The sequence below is a fragment of the Oncorhynchus gorbuscha genome, linkage group LG18 (genome assembly GCF_021184085.1).
Source record: "Oncorhynchus gorbuscha isolate QuinsamMale2020 ecotype Even-year linkage group LG18, OgorEven_v1.0, whole genome shotgun sequence".
Lineage (NCBI taxonomy): Eukaryota > Metazoa > Chordata > Actinopteri > Salmoniformes > Salmonidae > Oncorhynchus > Oncorhynchus gorbuscha.
In genome coordinates, this window is record NC_060190.1 from 13,432,702 (window position 1) to 13,455,382 (window position 22,681).

Consider the following 22,681-nt stretch of genomic DNA (forward strand, 5'->3'; position numbering starts at 1 on the left):
TCAGAGATTACAAAAATATATTTACACTTCTCAACATATTACAAATAATGCCACTAACAGAATGGTAAGAAACAAAGTACAGCTGTCATTCTTTCCCTGTGACTACTCTCATATTGATCACAGTTCAGCATTTTATAGCATACCAACATTCTCAATTAGCGGTGATGATGTTTAACATGAGGACAAATTCTGGGGAGATGCAGATTTTAAACAACTCAAGTAATCGAATAGCCAGAGACCCATTTTTAAGATCAATGTGAATTTTGTGCGTGACCGAATAAAACAGGTGTTGACCAAGGCACTAGACCCAAAATGCAATCCTCATCCGTAATCATGCCAAGCGAACATTCTACTTTGATGTAAATTTATTGGAAACATTTGAGCCTGAAAGGTTGAGGTCTCACTAGTAGGACCTATCAGGTAGTTCTCAGTGAAAATGCCATAAATCAAAAGTCCTTCCCTACCCTCTTCCATGTAACTTCTCATTTTGGCATTGTGGATATAAGCATCAAAATAAAACCAAGTCATTTTTTGCAGTATGTTCAGATTAACAGCTCTTATTCTACTCAGAGATCTTGTCAAAAACAACCTTGAGTGGGCAATTTTAGCAAGTGACCTTTTGGCCTGAAATTAAGCCTCTCTGTGATTGGCTTAGGAAAGAAAACATGTATGTCTCCATGGTGACCATGTTTGAGATGGACACAACAGTCTTTTGAACAAAACTAAACAGACAGACCAAACAAAACAAAATGGCTACTGTCCATGTTTCTCCTGCGCTGTTCCCGTCACCAGGAGCAAGTTACAGGCCATGAACTGGACGTTGAGCACGTTGCTGGTGTTGCCTGTGTAGAGCCCCACCAGCTCGCTGGACGAGCCATCCGCATGGGTTGTGCTGTGGGAGTTTCGGATGTCCCACACCCTGACTGAGTTGTCCATGGAAGAGGAGGCCACCAGGCTGCTGTCGGGGCTGAACGACAGGCTGGTGACACTGTCCGTGTGGCCCCTCAGGTCCTTGACCAGAGCCCCTGAGGCCAGGTCCCACAGCTTCACCCGTTGGTCCTCGCCCGCCGATGCCAGGTACTTCCCATTGGGCGCGAAGGCTACGGACAACACGGGGCCGCGGTGGCCTGTGAACAGGCGCACTGACGCCCCCTGCTGGGTACTCCAGAGGCGGACGGTTTTATCCGTTGAGCCTGTGGCCAGGTAGTTTGAGTTGGGGTGGAACTTGACACAGTCCACGTCCGCTAGGTGGCCGGCGTAGAGCCTCAGAGGGTAGGTCCTGGAGAAAGTCCAGAGGCGGGCAGTGCGGTCGTGGGAGCCGCTGGCAAAGTAGAGGCTGCAGGGGCTGACGTCCACGTCCCAGACGGGGTAGGCGTGACCCTGGTAGAGGGCCGTGTTGGTGAAGCTGCCCAGGTCCCAGTAGCGAATGGACGTGTCCTCCGAGCAGGACAGCAGGCCCGAACTGTCTGTCAGGAAGGCTGTGCGGAACACCGGACCGCTGTGGCCACGCAGGGTCTTGATCTCGCTGCCTGAGCCGTCCTCTTCATCTGCCTGAATACAGGGGGAAAAGAGTAAATTGACATTTTCAGAGGACACACCATTGTACTGCCTAGATATGTAAAAGTTTCCCATATTTGGTGGCAGAGATACTAACAACCGCCATGCCATTTATCTAACAACTGACTATTTCTGTAAAAATGGTAACCAAAAAAATCCTCTCACCTCCTCTTCCAGCACGTCACATGCTAGGCGGATGTGTGACACGTCGGTCCGGTGTGGCCTGGCCTTCAGTTTCCTGGCCCTAAGACTCCATAGCTTGACGGCCGAGCTGTCGAACCCGGCGGCCAGCAGCTTGCTGTCAGCCGACACCTCTGCCGTGTTCAGTAGCTGCTCTGTGTGCTGGAAGGCATAGAAGCACACGGTGGTGAGAGACGGCGGCCCCTCACGCACCTTCTTAATGCAGTCCTGCAGTGCCTCCAGGGCCGCCTCGCTCTGCGGGATCCCTGTGGGGACCTCCACCCCTGCCGCCTCTCCTCGCTCAGGGCCATCCGCACCCGACCACGAGGAGGTAGAGTTGGGGGCCGTGGTGGTGGCCCCGGTAGCTCCCGCACCCGTCGTCCCGTACAGCTGGTAGTCGGTGCGTGGTGAGGAGGTGACCTCTACCTGGATGTGGGTGCTGAGGGCCCTGCAGAGGGTACTGTTGTCTTCGCTCTGCAGGTAGCGTAACAAGTAACTGTAGGCCGGCTCCGTCAGGTTCACCACGTACTTGTGGTCGAGTAAGGCCAGGAGCTTGGGGTTGGCGGTGACATCCTGCTGGGTGAGGACATGGCGAAGCTGCTCCACGGTTGAGCGCTGCTCGGCGTCCCCCAGGAAGAGGCTGTGGAAGCGGCTGTAGAAGCCATCCACCGCCCCCTTCAGACTGCAGCGTACCATGTCCAGGTGGAGGTAAACGAAGAGTGGGTACAGGACGCAGCTCACCTCCTGGCCCCATGGCAACACCGCTTCTGGACCAGAGAAAATAAACAAAGAGTAGGGCCACGATCCTATGCCAACAATAACTAGCATAGCATTTACAATACATTGCTTAATACTAAGTGGTAAGTTAGTACGGACACTGGAACATAGCCCAATGTTGCATAGCAGCGTACATATCATCAGTCTCTATGCAATTGTGAAGTACCTGAAAGAAAATTGCGAAGTCTGGAAAATTGGGTCTCATACTGTTGAGGGTCAGCTTGGCAAGGCGCAGCAGAGACAATGTTTGCACACCCCGACTCTGTCTGCACTGCTCAAGGAAAGAGAGACAATAAGATTAGGTATATGTCCATGAGTAATCACCTTGTACTACTCATCCTAAACTAAAAGATAATGCTTGAGCTTCTCAATAAGTGAGATTTGCTTAATCATGTCTGCAAAAATAGTTGGCATCATTCCCCCATTACATCTGTGATACTAGTTTAACTTGATTTGGTCATAGATCTTTGCAGAAGATACCAGCCAGCTGCCACTTCAAAGCCTCACCTGTGAGGTTGGCAGCCATCTCCTCTGCGGACTGGGACAGTTTAGTCCCCTTCAGGGAACTTTCAGTGTCCACATACTGCCTCCGCTTCAGGTACTGAGCTACAGTGTACTGGATCTGCTCCGTGCGTACCCGCTTCATAACCTCGGAAAATATTAAATATTACAACACCATGGACAAAAGCAAATGTTTACCTGCATTAAGACGTTGTTTATCTGATGTAACTTACTGCATTGAATTTCCATAAATGAGTTAACTCCTTACAAACACTGCTAGAAATTAGATAGCTCTATTAATAACTTGATGGAATTACAGACCCATGAGTAACTCACTTCAGTGGTGTTGAAGAGAAAAATGTGCTATATGGCTAGCTAGCTAACACTTTCCAACACAACAACCATTCAATAGAACTGCTAGCAAGGGTCACTATGCAAACTTGGGAGAATCATGAATGACGTGCGTACAAGTGAGCAACAAATGCACTGGTAAAATGATGCACCAAACAGCTTAAGCAAAGAGTATTGCAGTCCTGTCATTAGCAAGCTAGCCAGCAGCTAACGTTAGCTAAGCTAGCCAGTCGACAGAAGGGCCACACGGCCCTTTCTGAACTTTAAGCCGGTTTAGCGAAAAACATCTTATCAACAACAACTTGGCCACTCACTGCATATCGTGCTGATATTCTTCGTTGTCAATTACAGCTATTAAGGAGATTATATTTATGCAATGTGATTGTTTTTTATCACAAATATCCCGTTGCCTATCGTAGCAACCCCATCACGTATGTCTACCCCTTCCATCAAATAGCAGCTCGCTCTCATCTTGCAGTCATCGATCGATTGACTTATTTTGCCTGAATGTGATGGCAAAAAATATAATTTGTGTTCTGTTTACTGACACCCAAAACACTACAACTAGCTACTTGCAAAAGTCAATAAATTCAATCAGTAATTTTGTAATGCTGATTTTATTTGAACGGGTTATTCGTAACAATTAGTGAACAAACAAATGTATTCAATGGCACGATCTAGTGGACCAACTATGTACTGCGAATTTGATTTTGTATTTCATGACGTATATTTAATGCGCCTGAAGTTTCATATTGTGCGCGCAAAATAAGAAGAGCTGTCTGAAGTTGAATTAATATTGAGCATTTTGGGGCATAGCTACGATGTTTAGCCCTCGTCCCACCCCTTGTTCAGGCCGAAGGCAGTCCTCAAGGGTCACCGGTAGAAAGAGTCTCGCCGGTACACCTACAGGGCTTCTCTTTTCCCCACGTAGGACGTCGTTAGCAGCGAGGTGAGTGTCCATGCTCCATCATGCCATTTTCAAGTGTCTCTTCAGGCACAGTCAATCGTGGAGTGTTTTTAAACTGCTGGCCCTCTCATTTCCAGATCAACTCCCACGCGTGTGCAGAGCTACTCAACTTCAGAAGCACTCCACTTCGATGTCCAGACGTTTGGTTCTTCTCTACCTGTCAAAGTCATGGAGGCTTTGACTATGGCTGATGGTGGGTCATTGACTCTTTCCTGTCATTATCTCTCTGCGAGTTATACATGCTGTAGAATGCATTGTACAGGTCATCCCGATCAATGCTCTACTCTCCCACGGGTTTTGTGTCTCTCAGCTGATGACCAGATCTCTGTGAAGGTGGATGAGAGTGACTGGGCCTGGATGGTGTGTGGAGAGAGACTGATCATCTGGAAGATCTGCCAGACTGCTGATGCAAAGGTACAGTTCAGTGGGTCACACCGTAGCAAAGCGCTTTGAAACGGAACACAAAATGACCCCTCCTTATTGGGCAAGTCCAGGTAGAACCCTACCACTTTGTGTCACTCCGTTTCAAAACTGGATACACAACCCTGGTTGATAATGATGAGATATGCAACACATTGATACAGTGTGTCCTATAATAACAAAAAAAAACATGCAGTGCCAATGCGTGAACCTTCTCTGTTGTGTTTCCTAGTTGTCAGTATGTAAGGGCCTCCAGCTGCCCACTAGTGAGTTTGTCTACTATGCTGACCTCATCTCGATATCATCTCCCAGCCCTCTGGAGACTGCCACTGTTCAGGTAATCAATGACTATATCACTAATCAGGAAACTAAACTATTCAACCTCCAAAGGTGGGAACACATCGCACATGTCTGCCTAATGACTTAACTGTTAGCTGTTGAGCAGCTAGCCTGAGTGCCAGTCTCTTTCCTACTTGTTGTTGTCTTGACAAGGCATTCTTGACTGAATAAGCTGGCACCCAGGCTAATAATCAGGAACAAATTAACTGAAATTCCAATCAACTCACCATCAGTCATGGTTGTTGTGGGACTTTGTCTTGAATGCTCAGTCTATCTCTGTCATGGCGGTGGCTCCGGAGGGAACAGCCCGGTTCTGGCCCAGTTTGGCCCACGAGGGGAATTACGCTGAGACTGTGGTTGACATGGGCGAAAACCTCTGCAACTTTGTTGTGGCTGTTAGGGTAAGTTGGTATGTTGTGGATGCATTGTTCTTCAAATCACATTTATTGGTCATATACACATGGTTAGTAGATGCTAATGCGAGTGTAGCGAAATGCTTGTGCTTCTAGTTCCGACAGTGCAGTAATATCTAACAAGTAATCTAACAATTCCCCAACAACAACCTAATACACACAAATCTAAAGGGGTGAATGAGAATATGTACATATAAGTATATGGATGAGTGATGGCCGAGCGGCTGAGGCAAGGTGCAATAGATGGTATAAAATACAGTATATTTATGTGATATGAGTAATGTAAGATATGTAAACATTATAAGTAGCATTATTTAGAGTGGTATTGAATAAAGTGACGAGTGATACATTTATTGAAGTGGCCAGTGATTGGATCTCAATGTAGGTAGCAGCCTCTCTGAGTTAGTGATTGCTGTTTAGCGATCTGATGGCCTTGAGATAGAAGCTGTTTATCAGTCTCTCGGCCCTAGTTTCGATGCACCTGTACTGACCTCGCCTTCTGGATGATAGCGGTGTGAACAGGCAGTGGCTCGGATGGTTGATGTCCTTGATGATCTTTTTGGCCTTCCTGTGACATCGGGTGCTGAAGGTGTCATGGAGGGCAGGTAGTTTTCCCACAGTGATGCGTTGTGCAGACCTCACTACCCTCTGGAGAGCCTTGCGGTTGAGGGTGGTGCAATTGCCGTACCAGGCTGTGATACAGGATGCTCTCAATTTGCATCAAAGAAGTTTGTCAGGGTTTTGGGTGACAAGCCAAATTTCTTCATTCTCCTGAGGTTGAAGAGGCGCTGTTGTGCCTTCTTCACCACACTGTCTTGTGTGGGTGGACCATTTCAGTTTGTCTGTGATGTGTACGCCAAGGAACTTAACTTTCCATCTTCTCCACTGCTGTCCCTTCGATGTGGATGGAGGGTGCTCTCTGCTGTTTCCTGAAGTTCACGATCATTTCCTTTGTTTTGTTAACGTTGAGTGAGAGGTTGTTTTCCTGACACCACACTCCCACACACCGCCCTCACCTCCTCCCTGTATGCTGTCTCATCGTTGTTGGTAATCAAGCCCACTACTGTTGTCGTCTGCAAACTTGATGATTGAGTTGGAGGCGCGCATGGCCACGCAATCGGGTGAACAAGGAGTACAGGAAGGGGCTGAGCAGGCACCCTTGTGGGGCCCCAGTGTTGAGGGTCAGCGAAGTGGAGATGTTGTTTCCTACCTTCACCACCTGGGTGTGGCCCGTCAGAAAGTCCAAGACCCAATTGCACAGGGCAGGGTTGAGACCCAGGGCCTCCAGCTTGATGATGAGCTTGGAGGGTACCATGGTGTTGAATGCTGAGCTGTAGTCCGTGAACAGCATTCCTACATAGGTATTCCTTTTGTCCAGATGGGATAGGGCAGTGTGATGGCGATTGCGTCGTCTGTGGACCCATTGGGTTGGTATGCAAACTGAAGTGGGTCTAGGGTGACAGGTAAGGTGGAGGTGATATGATCCCTGTCTCTCAAAGCACATCATGATGACAGAAGTGTGTGCTACGGGGCGATAGTCATTTAGTTCAGTTATCTTTGCCTTCTTGGGTACAGGAACAATGGAAGCCATCTTGAAGCATGTGGGGACAACAGACTGGGATATGGAGCGATTGACTATGTCTGTAAACACACCAGCCAGCTGGCGCATGCTCTGAGGACGTGGCTAGGGATGCCGTCTGGGCCAGCAGCCTTGCGAGGGTTAACATGTTTAAATGTTTTACTCACGTCTGCCACAGAGAAGGAGAGGGGGGAGGGCAGCAGTCATTGTTAGCGGGAAGCAACGGTGGCACTGTGTTATCCTCAAAGCGGGCAAAAAAGGTGTTTAGTTTGTCTGGAAGCGTGACGTCGGTGGCTGGTTTTCTTTTTGTCATCCGTGATTTCCTGTAGACCCTGCCACATACGTCTCGTGTCCTTTGCGCCCCCACCATGTCCCTGTACTGGCATTTTGCTTGTTTGATTGCCTTGCGGAGGGAATAACTACACGGTTTGTATTCAGTCATATTCCATGGTTAGATGCGGTGGATCGCGCTTTCAGTTTTGCTCGAATGCCGCCATCCATCCACGGTGTCTGGTTAGGGTAGGTTTTAATAGCCACAGTGGGTACAACATCTCCAATGCACTTGAATACAGCACTGCTCCGCAATCACAGATAAAGGATGTATAGAGCAGGTGCTCATTATTAGTGGATTGAGAATTGCCAACAAATTCTGTGTAAAATGGTAGCGCACAGATACACGTTGAGCATATTTATCGGATTAAACATTATGTGCTGTTGATTTCAGCCCCTTTCCTCTCCTCCCTCATCCCACCATCCCTCTCTTCCCTCAGGGGGGTAGTTTCATCGTGTCATCCTACAAGGGCCAGTTGATGCGTCTCGGGCGGACCCCTCCGGCCGCTGCAGAGGGCGCTCGGGGCCAGGGGGTGCTTCCGGCATCGGACGCCGCGTCTCCAGCCTCTTTGGCATGCTCGCCCCGCTTACCAACAATAATGCACGTTTCTTCTAGTGGAGTCCTATGAATCCCCCAAATATAGTCATTAATAGGTAATATGATGATAACAGCTCACATACCCTCTTCTCCCTCTATAGCTCCACAGTGTTCTGTGGGTGGGAGAGACGGGCTGCCTGTATACTCTGACCTAATGTGGGCTCAGTAAATGAAAGGTGGATGAGGTCACAGAGCACCAGGTCCTCAGCTGGGACTCCAGCCGTGCTCTGACGGAGAGTGTCGCCGACGTCATCTGGGTAAGCAGAACAACACTTTACATGAATGTTGTGTTGCGTTACTTTGTCAGGTTGCGTTAAATCATGGTACGTTACTTTGTCAGGTTGCGTTAAATCATGGTACGTTAATTTGTCAGGTTGCGTTAAATCATGGTGCGTTACTTTGAGGTGAACTGTCCCCTTGGTTGGACAGTTATCTGCCAAAATAAAGAAAACATTTGAGTAAATGAGGGACACAAAGCATGTGCTTCCTGAGTTAATTAATAAATGAACATATCATCATGCTTAGCCATTATGGCTACCATGGCTAGAAGAGATCTCAGTGACTTTGAAAGAGTGGTATCAAAGGAGCATAGGGGGTTTAAAGTGTGTGTGTGTGTGTGTGTGTGTGTGTGTGTGTGTGTGTGTGTGTGTGTGTCTGTCACCAGATCTCAAACCAATTGAACACTTATGTAAGATCCTGGAGCGACGCCTGAGACGGTGTTTTCCATCAACAAAACACCAAATTATGCAATTTATTGTGGAAAAATTGTATTGCATCCCTCCAATAGAGTTCCAGACACTTGGAGAATCTATGCCACGGTGCATCAACGCTTTTCAGGTGGCTAGTGGCGGCCCTATTAACACCCTATTAAGAGACTTACGTTGGTGTTTCCTTTATTTTGGTAGTTAACCAGTAGATTGGATGATTGTCCTGAAGGCATGACCTGTTTTTTTTTTTTTTTTTTTCGCCATCAATCAGGGGTCAGAGAGCAACTATGAGGAAATCAAGGAGGGAGTGAATGTTACCTACATGGACATGCAGCTGAGCCAGTAAGTCGAGCTCTCATCTAGGTTTCTGGATGTTAATTTATCTCACTACATGATTTGACGTAATAGTCAGCTGGTGACTGCGACTATGATTCTACATACTTCTGACTATAATTTTGTGTTCCAGGGATGGCCTGGTAGTTTTGGCAGCAGCCTGGCACCCCTCAGACTCCCCCTGCCTGGCCTACTTCTGCCTGGTCACCCTGCTGGACAACGGCAACAACATCTCTGAGGAGCTCTCTGTGGAGGTCACCAAGTACAACCCCCCTTTCCAGGTCAGTTTTCACTTAACCCTGGTCACTGAATTAGTGTATTATGGTTTATGAATGCTTTAAAAAATATATATTGTATGAGTTTGAAAGTGGCAATAGGTTCCCTAAGTAGACTCGCTCAAGGCTTCATGGCTTTCTACATTTTCATAAATTTCGACAAAATAGAATGCTATTTTTCAGACATGAGAATATCAACCATATTGGTCTTGCTTCAGTTTAAACGTGGATGTTTATTTGTCTAATGGTTGATATGTTGTTTTATTCCCCTCAGAGTGAGGATGCCTTCCAGGCCATGAGGCTGTTGTTACCACTGGCCTCCAGCCCTGCTGCCTTCCTGTACAACGAGGAGCTGGTGTTTGCCTGCTCCACCCGGTACCGGCAGAGGAGGTCTACCTGAGGAGAAGATCCCCTTCAACACACCTGGTAAGAGACATGGATAATGGGCTCAAGGTTAGAGGACATTGGGTGCCTCTCAATAGTTTAAAATTGGCCCTTTTTTCCTCATCTCATTTTCTTAATTAAAAAAACATTTGACAAGAAGAGGAAGCCTTTAGAGACTGTTGACATGCACCCAATGTTTTAAGCAGAATGGTATTGATGAGTGAATGGTGTAGATGGCTACTACAACAACAGCTCTCAGTAATACCTAGTTATCATACTAATATCAACAACCTTTTTGTCTTTTTAGATCATTATCCATTTTCATGAATGGTCAATTTGACTTGACTCGTCTCCCATGTTTCTATTCTCACCGTCCTCCTTCATCTCTCCAGGTGACCGTCTGCGTGGTGGGGGCTGCTGTGCCAACCTGCCGGTGTTCTTCTCCCAGAACAGTGGTCTGGTGGCCGTGGTGGCCAGGGAGAGTGCCTCCATGCTGCCTGAGACCATGGAGGACTCCCTCTGCTTCTCCTTGGCTGGGGCCGGCCCTGAGGTAGAGTCAGATTAAATAAAGCAGGGCTAGGTCTCTGATATGGAACTGGGTCGCCAATTGGGTCATTTGACTTGTATGAATAATTAGATGGCATTCATTTGGTGGACTAGCAATGTTTTTTATTTGTTATTTTCATTCTTTTTACATAATTGATGAGTTCACATTGTTCACACTTTTTGGTTTCAAGGCAACTGCTATGGAGACTCCGACTAGGATGGAGCCTGTAGCGCAAGAGGACAAAACCAAACTCCTAAAAGCAGCGTTTCTGCAGTTCTGCCGGTAAGTCTGCAGAAAGATTGTGTGACGTTGGCCCCAATTGCTGAAGTTTTAGTTTTTTGACAGTGACACAGACCTCCTTCGAAAAACAAGGGAATTTGTTTGTTCCTCCCCTGAAAAAATGTCCCTGCGTTGAGGACGATGTGGATTTAGGTCTGTGTAATTACTTGCTCTCTGTGATTGCATCTGCCCAGTTGTTGGTAAGCTCGAGCAGCTGTTACTGCCAAATGAGGACGCAGAGCTCTGAGTTTTTTACAGAAAGAGGGAGGGAGTGACTGTGTGAGAGAGTACATGTAGACATTGAGTGAATGGGGTGTGTACACTTTTTAAATGAGTACCACTAAGTAATTATGTGAAATTATTTTATGTGTTTTCAGGAATAACCTGGTTAAATGATCTAAGCAATAAACATTGTTACTATTGAGTTTACCTTACAATGTTGTGAGTAGAACGTAACTGTTGTGTTTATTAGGAATGACCTGACAGATGAGCTGTTCCCCCCCGGAGGGGGACGGAGACAGGGAGGTGGGCGGGGAGCTGGACCTGGTGGTGACCCGGATCAACCTGGACCTGGTGGACGACTACCCAGCCTCAGACCCCCGCTGGGCTGAGTCTGTCCCTGACGGTGGGAGGGAAACAGAAAAAGAGGGAGAGAAATGTAGACAGGCGAAGACATGGAAACCTGTAGTTATTTTCTATCAAAATTATTGAATATATTGTTCCACATAGAAGTGACCTTGTTTCTGTGTTGTTGTGTCCAGAGAGTGCTGGCTTCCCCCTGACCTTCCTCATCATCCTCCACCAGCTAGAAGACAAGATGAAGGCCCATGGCTGCTTCATGGACTTCCTGCTACAGGTGGGCCACCTGCATCGAAATATATTTCAGTCCCGTTTAATCCGGAATAATTCTAATCCTGTGGGCCACCTGCATAGAAATACATTTAAATCCCGTTTAATCCGGAATAATTCTAATCCTGTGGCCACCTGCATAGAAATACATTTCAATCCGGAATAATTCTAATCATATGGGTCACCGTGGGATCGGACTTCACTACAGAGCTTCTCACAGATTTCTGAATAAAGATCGATATGTCATGACTGAGTTCAACAACCATACCTCGATACTCCACACCCCGATTTCCAAACGAGCTTCAATGCCATACAACACTCCTTCCGTGGCCTCTAACTGCTCTTTAACGCTAGTAAAACTAAATGCATGTTCTTCAACCGATCGCTGCTTGCACACGCCTTCCTGACTAGCATCACTACTCTGGACCGTTCTGACTTAGAATATGTAGACAACTACAAATACCTAGGCATCTGGCTAGACTGTAAACTCTCTTTCCAGACTCCTATTAAGCATCTCCAATCCAAAATGATATCTAGAATTGGCTTCCTATTTTGCAAAAGCCTCCTTCACTCATGCTGCCAAACACCCTCGTAAAACTGACAATCCTACCGGTCCCCGATGTTGGGGCTATTTACAAAATGGCCTCCAACACTCTACTCAGCAAACTGGATGCAGTCTATCACAGTGCCATCCGTTTTGTCACCAAAGCCCCATATACCACCCACCACTGCGACCTGTATGCTCTCGTGGCCCTCGCTACATATTCGTTGCCAAACCCACTGGTTCCAGGTCATCTATAAGTGTTTGCTAGGTAAAGCTCCGCCTTATCTCAGCTCACTGGTCACCATAACAACACCCACCCGTAGCACGCACTCCAGCAGGTATCTCACTGGTCATCCCCAAAGCCAACACTTCCTTTGGCTGCCTTTCCTTACAGTTCTCTGCTGCCAATGACTGGAACGAATTGCAAAAATACGTCTCTAACTTCAGCGATATCTCCCTCACTAACTTTAAACATTAGCTATCTGATCAGCTTACCGATCGCTGCAGCTGTACACAGCCCATCTGTAAATAGCCCATTCAACTACCTACCTCATCCCCATATTGTTTTTATTTACGTTTTTGCTCTTTTGCACACCAGTATTTCTACTTGCACATCATCATCTGCAGTGTTCATTTGCTAAATTGTAATTACTTCGCTACTATTGGCCTATTTATTGCCTTACCTCCTTACTCCATTTGCACACACTGTACATAGATTTTTCTATTGTGTTATTGACTGTACGTTTATTTATGTGTAACTATGTTGTTTCTGTCACACTGCTTTGCTTCATCTTGGCCAGGTCACAGTTGTAAATGAGAACTTGTTCTCATACTGGCACACCTCCCTTCCCCCACAGGTGGGTCTCCTGGACCGGTTGGGCCAGACCACAGTGCGCTCGTCTCCCATGGCGACGCGCCTGTTGCTGTGTGAACACGCCGAGAAGCTACAGGCGGCCATGACGCTGAAGAACCACCACGCCAAGCACGGCGCGCCATCCTCCTTGAGGAAGAGCAATGCAACCGTGTCCACCAGCCTCACGGCCGCAGACGTCTTCTTCAGAGTGGTGACAATGACAGAGATAATATCCCCAGAAGGGCTGGGGTCTGGTGACAATGACAGAGATAATAGTTGGGGTCTTCACACAATTTAGATGATTTGAGATTCCAATTTAATCATAAAATCATGTTTTCTGTCAAAGCATTAGCTTTGGGATTGCGGGAAGCTTCTGTCTTATGTCTGAGGTGAGGTTATTAAGAGGTGTGTGTGTGTGTGTGTGTGTGTGTGTGTGTGTGTGTGTGTGTGTGTGTGTGTGTGTGTGTGTGTGTGTGTGTGTGTGTGTGTGTGTGTGTGTGTGTGTGTGTGTGTGTGTGTGTGTGTGTGTGTGTGTGTGTGTGTGTGTCTCAGATCTCCTCAGTCTTTGAGTGTCTACTGGAAGAGGAGGAGAGGACTCTGAAGGAGAACCCTGTGGACTCTGTGAAGTGGGCTGAAGTGGTGATCAGTGTCAATACCATCATCAAGGTACACAACACAGTCAGTGCGGGCTCTCTGTATCCGTATTGTTTGTCATGTATCTCCCATGCATGTGTATAGTTGCCTTTTGATCATATGGTGTGCTTATATATACTGTGTATCTACAGTGAATTGGTAAAGTATTCAGACCCCTTGACAATCTACACACACTACCCCATAATGACAAAGCAAAAACAGGTTTTTAGACATTTTTGCAAATATATGCAAAAAAATATCACATTTACATAAGTACTCAGACCCTTTACTCAGTACTTTGTTGAAGCACCTTTTGCAGCGATTACAGCCTTGAGTCTTCTTGGTATGACGCTACAAGCTTGGCACACATGTATTTGAGGAGTTTCTCCTATTCTTCTCTGCAGATCCTCTCAAGCTCTGTCAGGTTGGACGGGGAGCGTCACTGCACAGCTATTTTCAGGTCTCTCCAGAGATGGTGGATCGGGTTCAAGTCCAGGCTCTCAAGGACATTCAGAGACTTGTCCCGAAGCCACACCTGCATTGTCTTGGCTGTGTGCATGGGGTCATTATCCTGTTGGAAGGTGCACCTTCGCCCCAGTCTGAGGTCCTTAGTGCTCTGGAGCAGGTTTTCATCAAGGATCTCTCGGTACTTTGCTCTGTTCATCTTTCCTTCAATCCTAACTAGTCTCCCAGTCCCTGCCTCAGAAAACAGCCCCACAGCATGATGCTGCCACCACCATGCTTCACCGTAGGGATGGTGCCAGGTTTCCTCCAGATGTGATGTTTGGCATTCAGGCCAAAGTGTTCTTGGTTTCATCAGACCAGAGAATCTTGTTTTCATGGCCTGAGAGTCCTTTAGATGCCTTTTGGCGAACTCCAAGTGTACTGTCATGAGCATTTTTATTGAGGAATGGCTTCCGTCTCACCACTCTACCATAAAGGCCTGATTGGGGGAGTGCTACAGAGATGGTTGTCCTTCTGTAAGGTTCTCCCATCTCCACAGAGGAACTCTGGAGCTCTGTCAGAGTGACCATCGGGTTCTTGGTCACCTCCCTGACCAATGTCGATTGCTCAGTGTGGCTGAGAGGCCAGCTCTAGGAAGAGTCTTGATGGTTCCAAACTTCCTCCATTTAAGAATGATTGAGGTCACTGGGTTCTTGGGGATATTCCAATTTGTAAGTCGCTCTGGATAAGAGCGTCTGCTAAATGACTTAAATGTAAATGTAATATTCAATGCTGCAGGCATTTTTTTGGTACTCTTCCCCAGATCTATGCCTCGATCTATGCCTCCTGTCTCGGAGAGCTACGGACAATTCCTTTGACCTCATGGCTGGGTATTTGCTCTGACATGCACTGTCAACTGTGGGACCTTTCATATAGACAGGTGTGCCTTTCCAAATCATGTCCTATCAATTGAATTTACCACAGTTGGACTCTAATCAAGTTTTAGAAACATTTCAAGGATGATCAATGGAAACAGGGTGCACCTGAGCTCAATTTTGAGACTCATAGCAAAGGGTCTGAGTACTTATGTAAATAAGGTATTTTATTTTTCATAAATTTGCAAAAATGTCTTTATATTTTCGCTTTGTCATTATGGGGTATTGTTTGTAGATTTAATGAGGAACAATAATGTATTTAATACATTTTTGAATAAGGCCGTAACCTAACAAAATGTGGAAAAGGTCAAGGGGTCTGAATACTTTCCGAATGCACTGTATATATATTCTGAGCAACAATATAAGTGCAAGGTTTAAAGTGTTGGTCCATGAGCTGAAATAAAAGATCCCATACGCACAAAAAATGTATTTCTCTCTCATTTGTTTACCTTTCCTATTAGTGAGCATTTCTTCTTTGCCCAGATAATCCATCCACCGTACAGGTGTGGCATATCAAAAAGCTGATTAAACTGCATGATCATTACACAGGTGCACCTTGTGGGCCTGGCTCCCCAGTTGCTGGGCCTAGCTCCCAAGTGGGTGGGCCGATGCCCAGTCATGTGAAATCCATAGATTGGGGCCTAATGAATTTATTTCAATTGACTGATTTCCTTATATGAACTGAAACTCAGTAAAATAATTGAAATGGTTGTCTTTTGTGTTTTATATTTTTGTTCATATCCGTACAGTTGAAGTCGGAAGGTTACATACACCTTAGCCAACTGCATTTAAACTCAGTTCTTCACAATTTCTGATATTTATTCCAAGTAAAAAATCACTGTTTTAGTTCAGTTAGGATCACCAGTTTATTTTAAGAATGTGAAATGTCAGAATAATAGTAGAGTGAATGATTTATTTCAGCTTTTATTTCTTTCATCCCATTCCCAGTGGGTCAGAAGTTTACATACACTCAATTAGTATTTGGTTGCATTGCCTTTAAATTGTTTAACTTGGGTCAAACATTTAGGGTAGCCTTCCACAAGCTTCCCACAATAAGTTGGGTGAATTTTGGCCCATTCCTCCTGACAGAGCTGGTGTAACTGATTCAGGTTTGTAGGCCTCCTTGCTCACACACGCCTTTTCAGTTCTGCCCACAAATGTTTCTATAGGATTGAGGTCAGGGCTTTGTGATGGCCACTCCAATACCTTGACTTTGTTGTCCTTAAGCCATTTTCACACAATTTTGGAAGTATGCTTGGGGGCATTGTTCATTTAGAAGACCCATTTGCGACCAAGCTTTAACTTCCTGATGGATGTCTTGAGATGTTGCTTCAATCTATCCACATAATTTCCTCCCTCATGCTCTCTCATGATGCCATCTATTTTGTGAAGTGCACCAGTCCCTCCTGCAGCAAAGCACCTACACAACATGATGCTGCCACCCCCATGCTTCACGGTTGGGATGGAGTTCTTCAGCTTGCAAGCCTCCCCCTATTTCCTCCAAACATAACGATGGTCATTATGGCCGAAAAGTTTTATTTTTGTTTCATCAGACCAGAGTACATTTCTCCAAAAAGTACTATCTTTGTCCCTATGTACAGTTGCAAACCGTAGTCTGGCTTTTTTATGGCGGTTTTGGAGCAGAGGCTTCTTCCTTGCTGAGCGGCCCGTCAGGTTATGTCGATATAGGACTCGTTTTACTGTTTTACTGTGGATATAGATACTTTTGTACCGGTTTCCTCCAGCATCTTCACAAGGTTCTTTGCTGTTGTTCTGGGATCTCTAGGAGACAGAACGTGTCTCCTTCCTGAGCGGTATGACGGCTGCGTGGTTTGGTGGTGTTTGTACTTGTGTACTATTGTTTGTACAGATGAACGTGGTACCTTCAAGCATTTGGAAATTGCTCCCAAGGATGAACCAGACTTGTGGAGGTCTACAATTTTTTTCTGAGGTCTTGGCTGATATCTTTTGATTTTCATTTTTCCCATGATGTCAAGCAAAGAGCTATTGAGTTCGAAGGTAGGCCTTGAAATACATCCACAGTTGACTCAAATGATGTCAATTAGCCTATCAGAAGCTTCTAAAGCCATGACATAGTTTTATGGAATTTTCCAAGCTGTTTAAAGGCACAGTCAACTTAGTGTATGTAAACATCTGACCCACTGGAATTGTGATACAGTGAGTTTAAAAAAGTTAAATAACCTGTCTGTAAACAATTGTTGGTAAATTGACTTGTGTCATGCACAAAGTAATGTCCTAACTGACTTGCCAAAACTATAGTTTGTTAACAAGAAATTTGTGAAGTGGTTGAAAAACTTCTGACTTCAACTGTATGTCATGTTGCTTGTGAGGTGGTATTTATTGTAATGGCACAGTCAATAATTTGTGTATGTTTGTGTGTTGTATTCCAGGACATGCTGCAGGCTGCTGGTCAGTACAGAGACACCAAGGCCTCACTGTACAGAGCCTCAGAGAGCACCACTGCTGAGCCAGAATACATCCCATAGACCGGTACATTCGCTGTTGAACGCCTTTTCTCCTTTTGTTAATGTCAACTGATCTGAAAAGACACGATAGGTGAAAGTGATATGCTAGATCCCTTTCACTGCGATGAAGGAGAAGAATTTAGAGTCTCCCAAATGTAAGTCAATTGAGATGCGCCCTTAATCCCTAAACCTGTATCTTTCTCTCCCCACAGCCTCTAGCGGTCTGGGCGGGCTGCGCACCGTCATCGCCCGCCAGCACGAGGTGATCCTGCGTGACGTGTACCCTCACGCCGACTCGGAGATGCGCAATGCCCTGAACGAGCAGCTGACAGCACTGCTGGATGTGCTCCTGGGAGGCTACGTTGCCCAGCTGACCTCACTGAGCCCGGGCCGTCTGGGCCAGCAGGACCACTACAACACCCTGGAGATGGAGTACACTCTGAGCTGCTCGCACCACTGTGTGAGTGGAGATTGAACGCAAAATACCGGGCGGCCATTTTGGCTTGAGTATTTGGTTACCGGGTCAAGCCATTTTGGAATACAAAATAAGTGGAATTACACATTTATAGTTAAATGTAGCTGATATTTTTCATAAATTATAAGTCTGACTGCTTATTGCATCCATTATAAAGGTATTATGTACACTTAAATAATATTAAGGGTGTTAACTTTTCCTTATGTTCCAGTGGAGCTGGGTCAGTACCAGTGGGTGGCGGCACTGGCAGAGAAATATTGTGACTTTGACATTCTGGTCCAGATGTGTGAGCAGACTGACAACCAGAATAGACTGCAGCACTACATGGCCAAGTTCGCCGACCAGGTCAGACACTAATTCTCTAAAACCAGGGTGGTGTTCATTAGGTGGAGAAATTTTGAAATTGGGAGGTACTACTTGAACTGGTCCAATAAGAACGCAGATTTTTGTTGTTGTTTGCAAAATGTTTTGCTACTGTGTGCCGTACTGAACACGACCAACTTTTATCACTGGTGTTTTATCAAATCTGGCACTAACAAGGGAGATGTGCATGTTACATTTTAATTTATTTAGCAGACACTCTTATCAGAGTGACTTACAGAAGCAATTAGGGTTAAGTGCCTTGCTCAAATTCACAACAGATTTTCACATAGTCGGCTCGGGGTTTCACACCAACAATCTTTTGCCTACCTGCCGCTAGCCTACCTGCCGTTACTCAGACAGCGCACGTAAATCATACATTAATACCCATTATGAGATAAAAATGTTATTTCTCAAGCTATGACTAGACTAGGATTCCAAAGATGCTGTGTGTTTCATTTAATTTCCATGTCACTTCCTGTAGAACTTTGCGGACTTCCTGTTCCGCTGGTACATGGAGAAGGGAAAGCGGAGCAAGCTGCTCTCCCAGCCCATCGCCCAGCACCAGCAGCTGGCCAGCTTCCTGCAGTCCCACGAACACCTCAGCTGGCTGCACCACATCCACGTACATGACTTCAGCAGTGTAAGTGGAACACACTCACTCACTCACTCACACACTCACTCACTCACACACTCACACATATCTATCAGTTGACCTTAGTAGCTAACTTGTGAACATGCTGCTTCATATGAAAAGACATACAGTAGATATAGTGTAGTTTCCCATGTTAATATAAACAGTGTTGCATTTGTAATATTTATTTTACCATCTCTTTCTCTTCCCAGGCCCACAAAACCCTGTATGGCCAGGCCAACATGGAGACACGTTACTTTGTGAAGAAGAAGACCCTGTTGGCTCTCAGTAAACTGACTGCCCTGGCATCAGACATGCCTGAGGCTGTGATGAAGAAACATGTAGACGGTAAGGGGCTACTTGAGATAATGCTGCTTAATTCTGCTTCAACTGTGTTCGTATTTAGCCCTAAGACAACAGACACTGTTTGATGCAAAAGAAGCAAGGAAACCTCTGTTCACTGTGGGGTGTCTAATTGGTGAGTTCTGCAGGGATATCAACAGTGTTTTCTTTGTCATCCTACAGACATGGTAGAGCAGGAGCGGTTCCTGCTGCACCAGGAGACTCTGCCCAAACAGCTGCTGGAGGAGAAACAACAGAACCCTGACACCATGCCCCTGCTCAGCGCTCACAACCTTATTAATGTAAGAACACACATCAGTGGACCCCTCACATTACCACATAACCCAACACAGACAACGTTATCAATGCACCATTATAAACTGGGTGATTTGAGCCCTGAATGCTGATTGGCTGACAGCCATGGTATATCAGACCGTATACCAGGGGTATGACAAAATGTATTTTTACTGCTCTAATTACATTGTTAACCAGTTTATAATAGTAATAAGGCACCTCCGGGGTTTGTGATATATGACCAATATGCCACACCTAAGGATTGTATCCAGGCACTCCGTGTTGTGTCATGCTTATGAACAGCCGTTAGCCGTGGTATATTGGCCATATACCACACCCCCTCATGCCTTATAGCTTAAGTAGACTATACACACACAGTCGCACAACCAGTAACTACATAAATCCACATACCTGCCACCACACAGATACACGATGACAATACAACACACACATCTATCCTCCTGTCACCAACTGAACCCCAAAAAGCAGCTCCCACAAATACCAATGGACTGACCTCATTTTTCTCTTTTCTCACCAGCTGTATATTTGTGATGACAACCGACGAGCCAATGAGTATGACTTCAAGAAGGCTCTGGATCTACTGGAGTACATAGACGAGGTAGTCCTACTACCGCTAGCATGAATCATTAACTCAGGGTTGATTAATCAGGTCTGTCAGGGTTCACTGATATGGGCCATATTCTTGTTGCAGGAGGATGCTGTGGACATTGAGGGACTCAAGTGTGAGATCTTCTGCAAGGCCCTCAAGAAAGATGAGTAAGTACCGCTCAATGGCCCTAATCCTTCTATCTCACTCTTACTCCCTTTCTTGCTCATTTCCTAATTCCAAATTTGAAAGGATTTGATAGGTGTAAATATGCTGTTTGACACTTCTTAATTTTTTAAAATTTATTTACGCTGTCAATGAGCTTTATATAGTAAATGCAATGAATGTATAAGTATTATTATTATTACTGTAAGTTTGCATTGAGCTTCCTTCACGCTGTGTTTCTCACAGATGGTCGTCTGCTGATGGGAACGATGACCCTCTGGAGGCAGCCAAGGACAGCATCTTTGTCAAGATCCTCCTCAAGCTCATACAAGAAGGTAAGCACTGCAGTAGCCATTTTGTCTCTGTGTCTGACCAAAGGATTTCACTGTATTCTCATCAGTTAATTTGTTTGTTAACAACACATTTCAATAGTTACTTAACAGATATTTAGGAGATTGTTGAATTGTTGTAATATTTTTTTTGTTATTAATGACAAAATATTGAAAAGGGTATCGAGTCTCACTGCTCTGTTTATGTACCTCTTTATGACCATTCCAACCTATTCTGAATATCTTCTCTTGTTGTTTTCCACAGGTGTTCCTCTACAGACCTACCTTCCTGACTTCAAAGACCTTCTTCAACTGGACGAGATGGAGGCTTTGAAATCAAAGCCCACTTTTGAGTTTGTAATGCGGGCCAACTATGAACATTACCTGCAAGCACAGATCTGATGACCCCTGACCCCTTTCACAACTGTCTCCCAGGTTGCACTTGGTTTGTTCCTTTCCATTTTTACTGTTTGTTTGACAAAAAGATAACGTGTTGCATTTTCTAAATAAAATCATATTTCTGTAAATGTTCTATTCTTTTGATTTTGGCATTCACGAGACTCCTTTTTAAGTTTTTGAAAAACAAAATATATTGTTTTATTTCCTTACCTCAATAACCTGGGAAAAAGCAACATATGTAGATACACATCCTGAATCTCCAATACACCTATATCTCCTGTGATAATTGCTTGAGTAAAAGTCAGGAGAGTAAATGTCATGGATTCAACTGGAGCCGTTAGGCTAGGACCAGAGATGAAACAGTACACACCTCGTGTACTAGCCACTCAAAATGAACACAACATCCAACTCAACAACAACCACACTCATTGACTAACATGCCATAATAGGCTATTGGATTTCTGCAGCAAGCCATTGGGTGCTCGTAGCCGACATTGCCAACTGTATTGGGTTCTTGTTTAAATAGCGGGGCCTGACTCAAGTGTCTCCCTCCCAACGCTTCGAGGAGTCTGCAACTGATCCACTTTCACTGATGGCAGAAGCAGATGGCCTCTGTGTCTTGTTCTAAAAATAGAAAATAGAGGTTAAATTAGGGACATACACAATAAATTACCACTGCTGTTATGGGGGAGGGGGATTGAAGGTTCAGTAGCCCTATATGGGGGGATTGAAAGAACTCCCTCTGAGAAAGTGTGCTTTTGATAAGCTTCTAAGCATACTCTTTCAAACCTAATCAATAGTCTTGATCGACTATTTTGAATAGTTGTCATGGATGCTGACACTAAGTTGAAACCTTCACTGATCTTTGACAGATTGTTTGTGTGGGAGCTCTAGGTTTGGAATATTTTATTACAGGACTTCCTGTCTGGCTTGTAGAACGCCTCCATGGATGGTGGTGTTGTGTATGGTTGGTATGGAGATTACATTTACGAGCCTGAGTATTGGTCCCGCATGGCGCTTGCAATGCCAGGGTTGTGGGTTTGATTCCCACGGGAGACCAGTATGATAATGTTTGCTCTTATTACTCACTACTGTAAGTCGCTCTGGATAAGAGCGTCCGTTAAATGACAAATGTAAACATTGTAATATTGGTATAAGAAGTAGGCTATCCCATCAATAACATGCCTATCAAAGCTAAAATTATAGGGACCAATGGAAGTTGGATAATGCAATTTTAAACATTTCGTTTACTTGTACTAAAATACCTTTCCACAAGTATATTTAGTTGGATACTTTGGCAGTGATGAGTTAGCAGTTGGACAAACATATCAGTTTATAAAGATGCTTTTTTTAAACGCTGGGGCTACAAAAAAGGAATTGTCCATGCCTTGGTGGCTGGCTGCAGCTGTTCGAACTGTGCATGGCTAGGGTCCTATCTGCTTTCACCTACCCCTACCCCCCCCCCCCCCCCCCCTGTTCAGAGCTACCCCCTGTTCAGAGAAACTAGACCATGGCCACTGTAGTAAATGAGGAAGTTACAAGTGACCAGCTACCACAAACGCCCCCATCTCAAACTTGACACAATCCCCCCCCCTCTCTATTTGCTGTTGTTGATTCTGCAGAATAAAGTCCATGTTAAATCAGTACCCTTGTGAAAAGTTTGAGAGATTTTTATTTCAAATTTTCTATGTGTTTTCAAACTTTTTGTTCAAAAATAGTACTAGGCTAACAGCTACACATACACATATTTGAAACACCATTTGAGAGACAATTTCCACCCCAAAAAAATGTTCTT

General features: G+C 45.2%; 1 protein-coding gene and 1 pseudogene across 1 annotated transcript; one reads left to right on the forward strand and one right to left on the reverse strand.

Annotated features, from left to right (window-relative positions):
• On the reverse strand, positions 1-3,911 carry LOC124002446 (TAF5-like RNA polymerase II p300/CBP-associated factor-associated factor 65 kDa subunit 5L). Its single transcript, XM_046309818.1, has 5 exons — positions 3,681-3,911; positions 3,022-3,163; positions 2,681-2,785; positions 1,723-2,504; positions 1-1,551 (listed from the first exon to the last, which is right to left on the reverse strand). Exons 2-5 carry the CDS (start codon positions 3,158-3,160, stop codon positions 754-756), a joined length of 1,824 nt encoding a protein of 607 aa, XP_046165774.1. The 5' UTR covers positions 3,161-3,163; positions 3,681-3,911; the 3' UTR covers positions 1-753.
• Positions 2,975-21,008, forward strand: LOC124002444 (annotated as a pseudogene).
• The last annotated feature ends 1,673 nt before the right edge of the window (positions 21,009-22,681 follow it).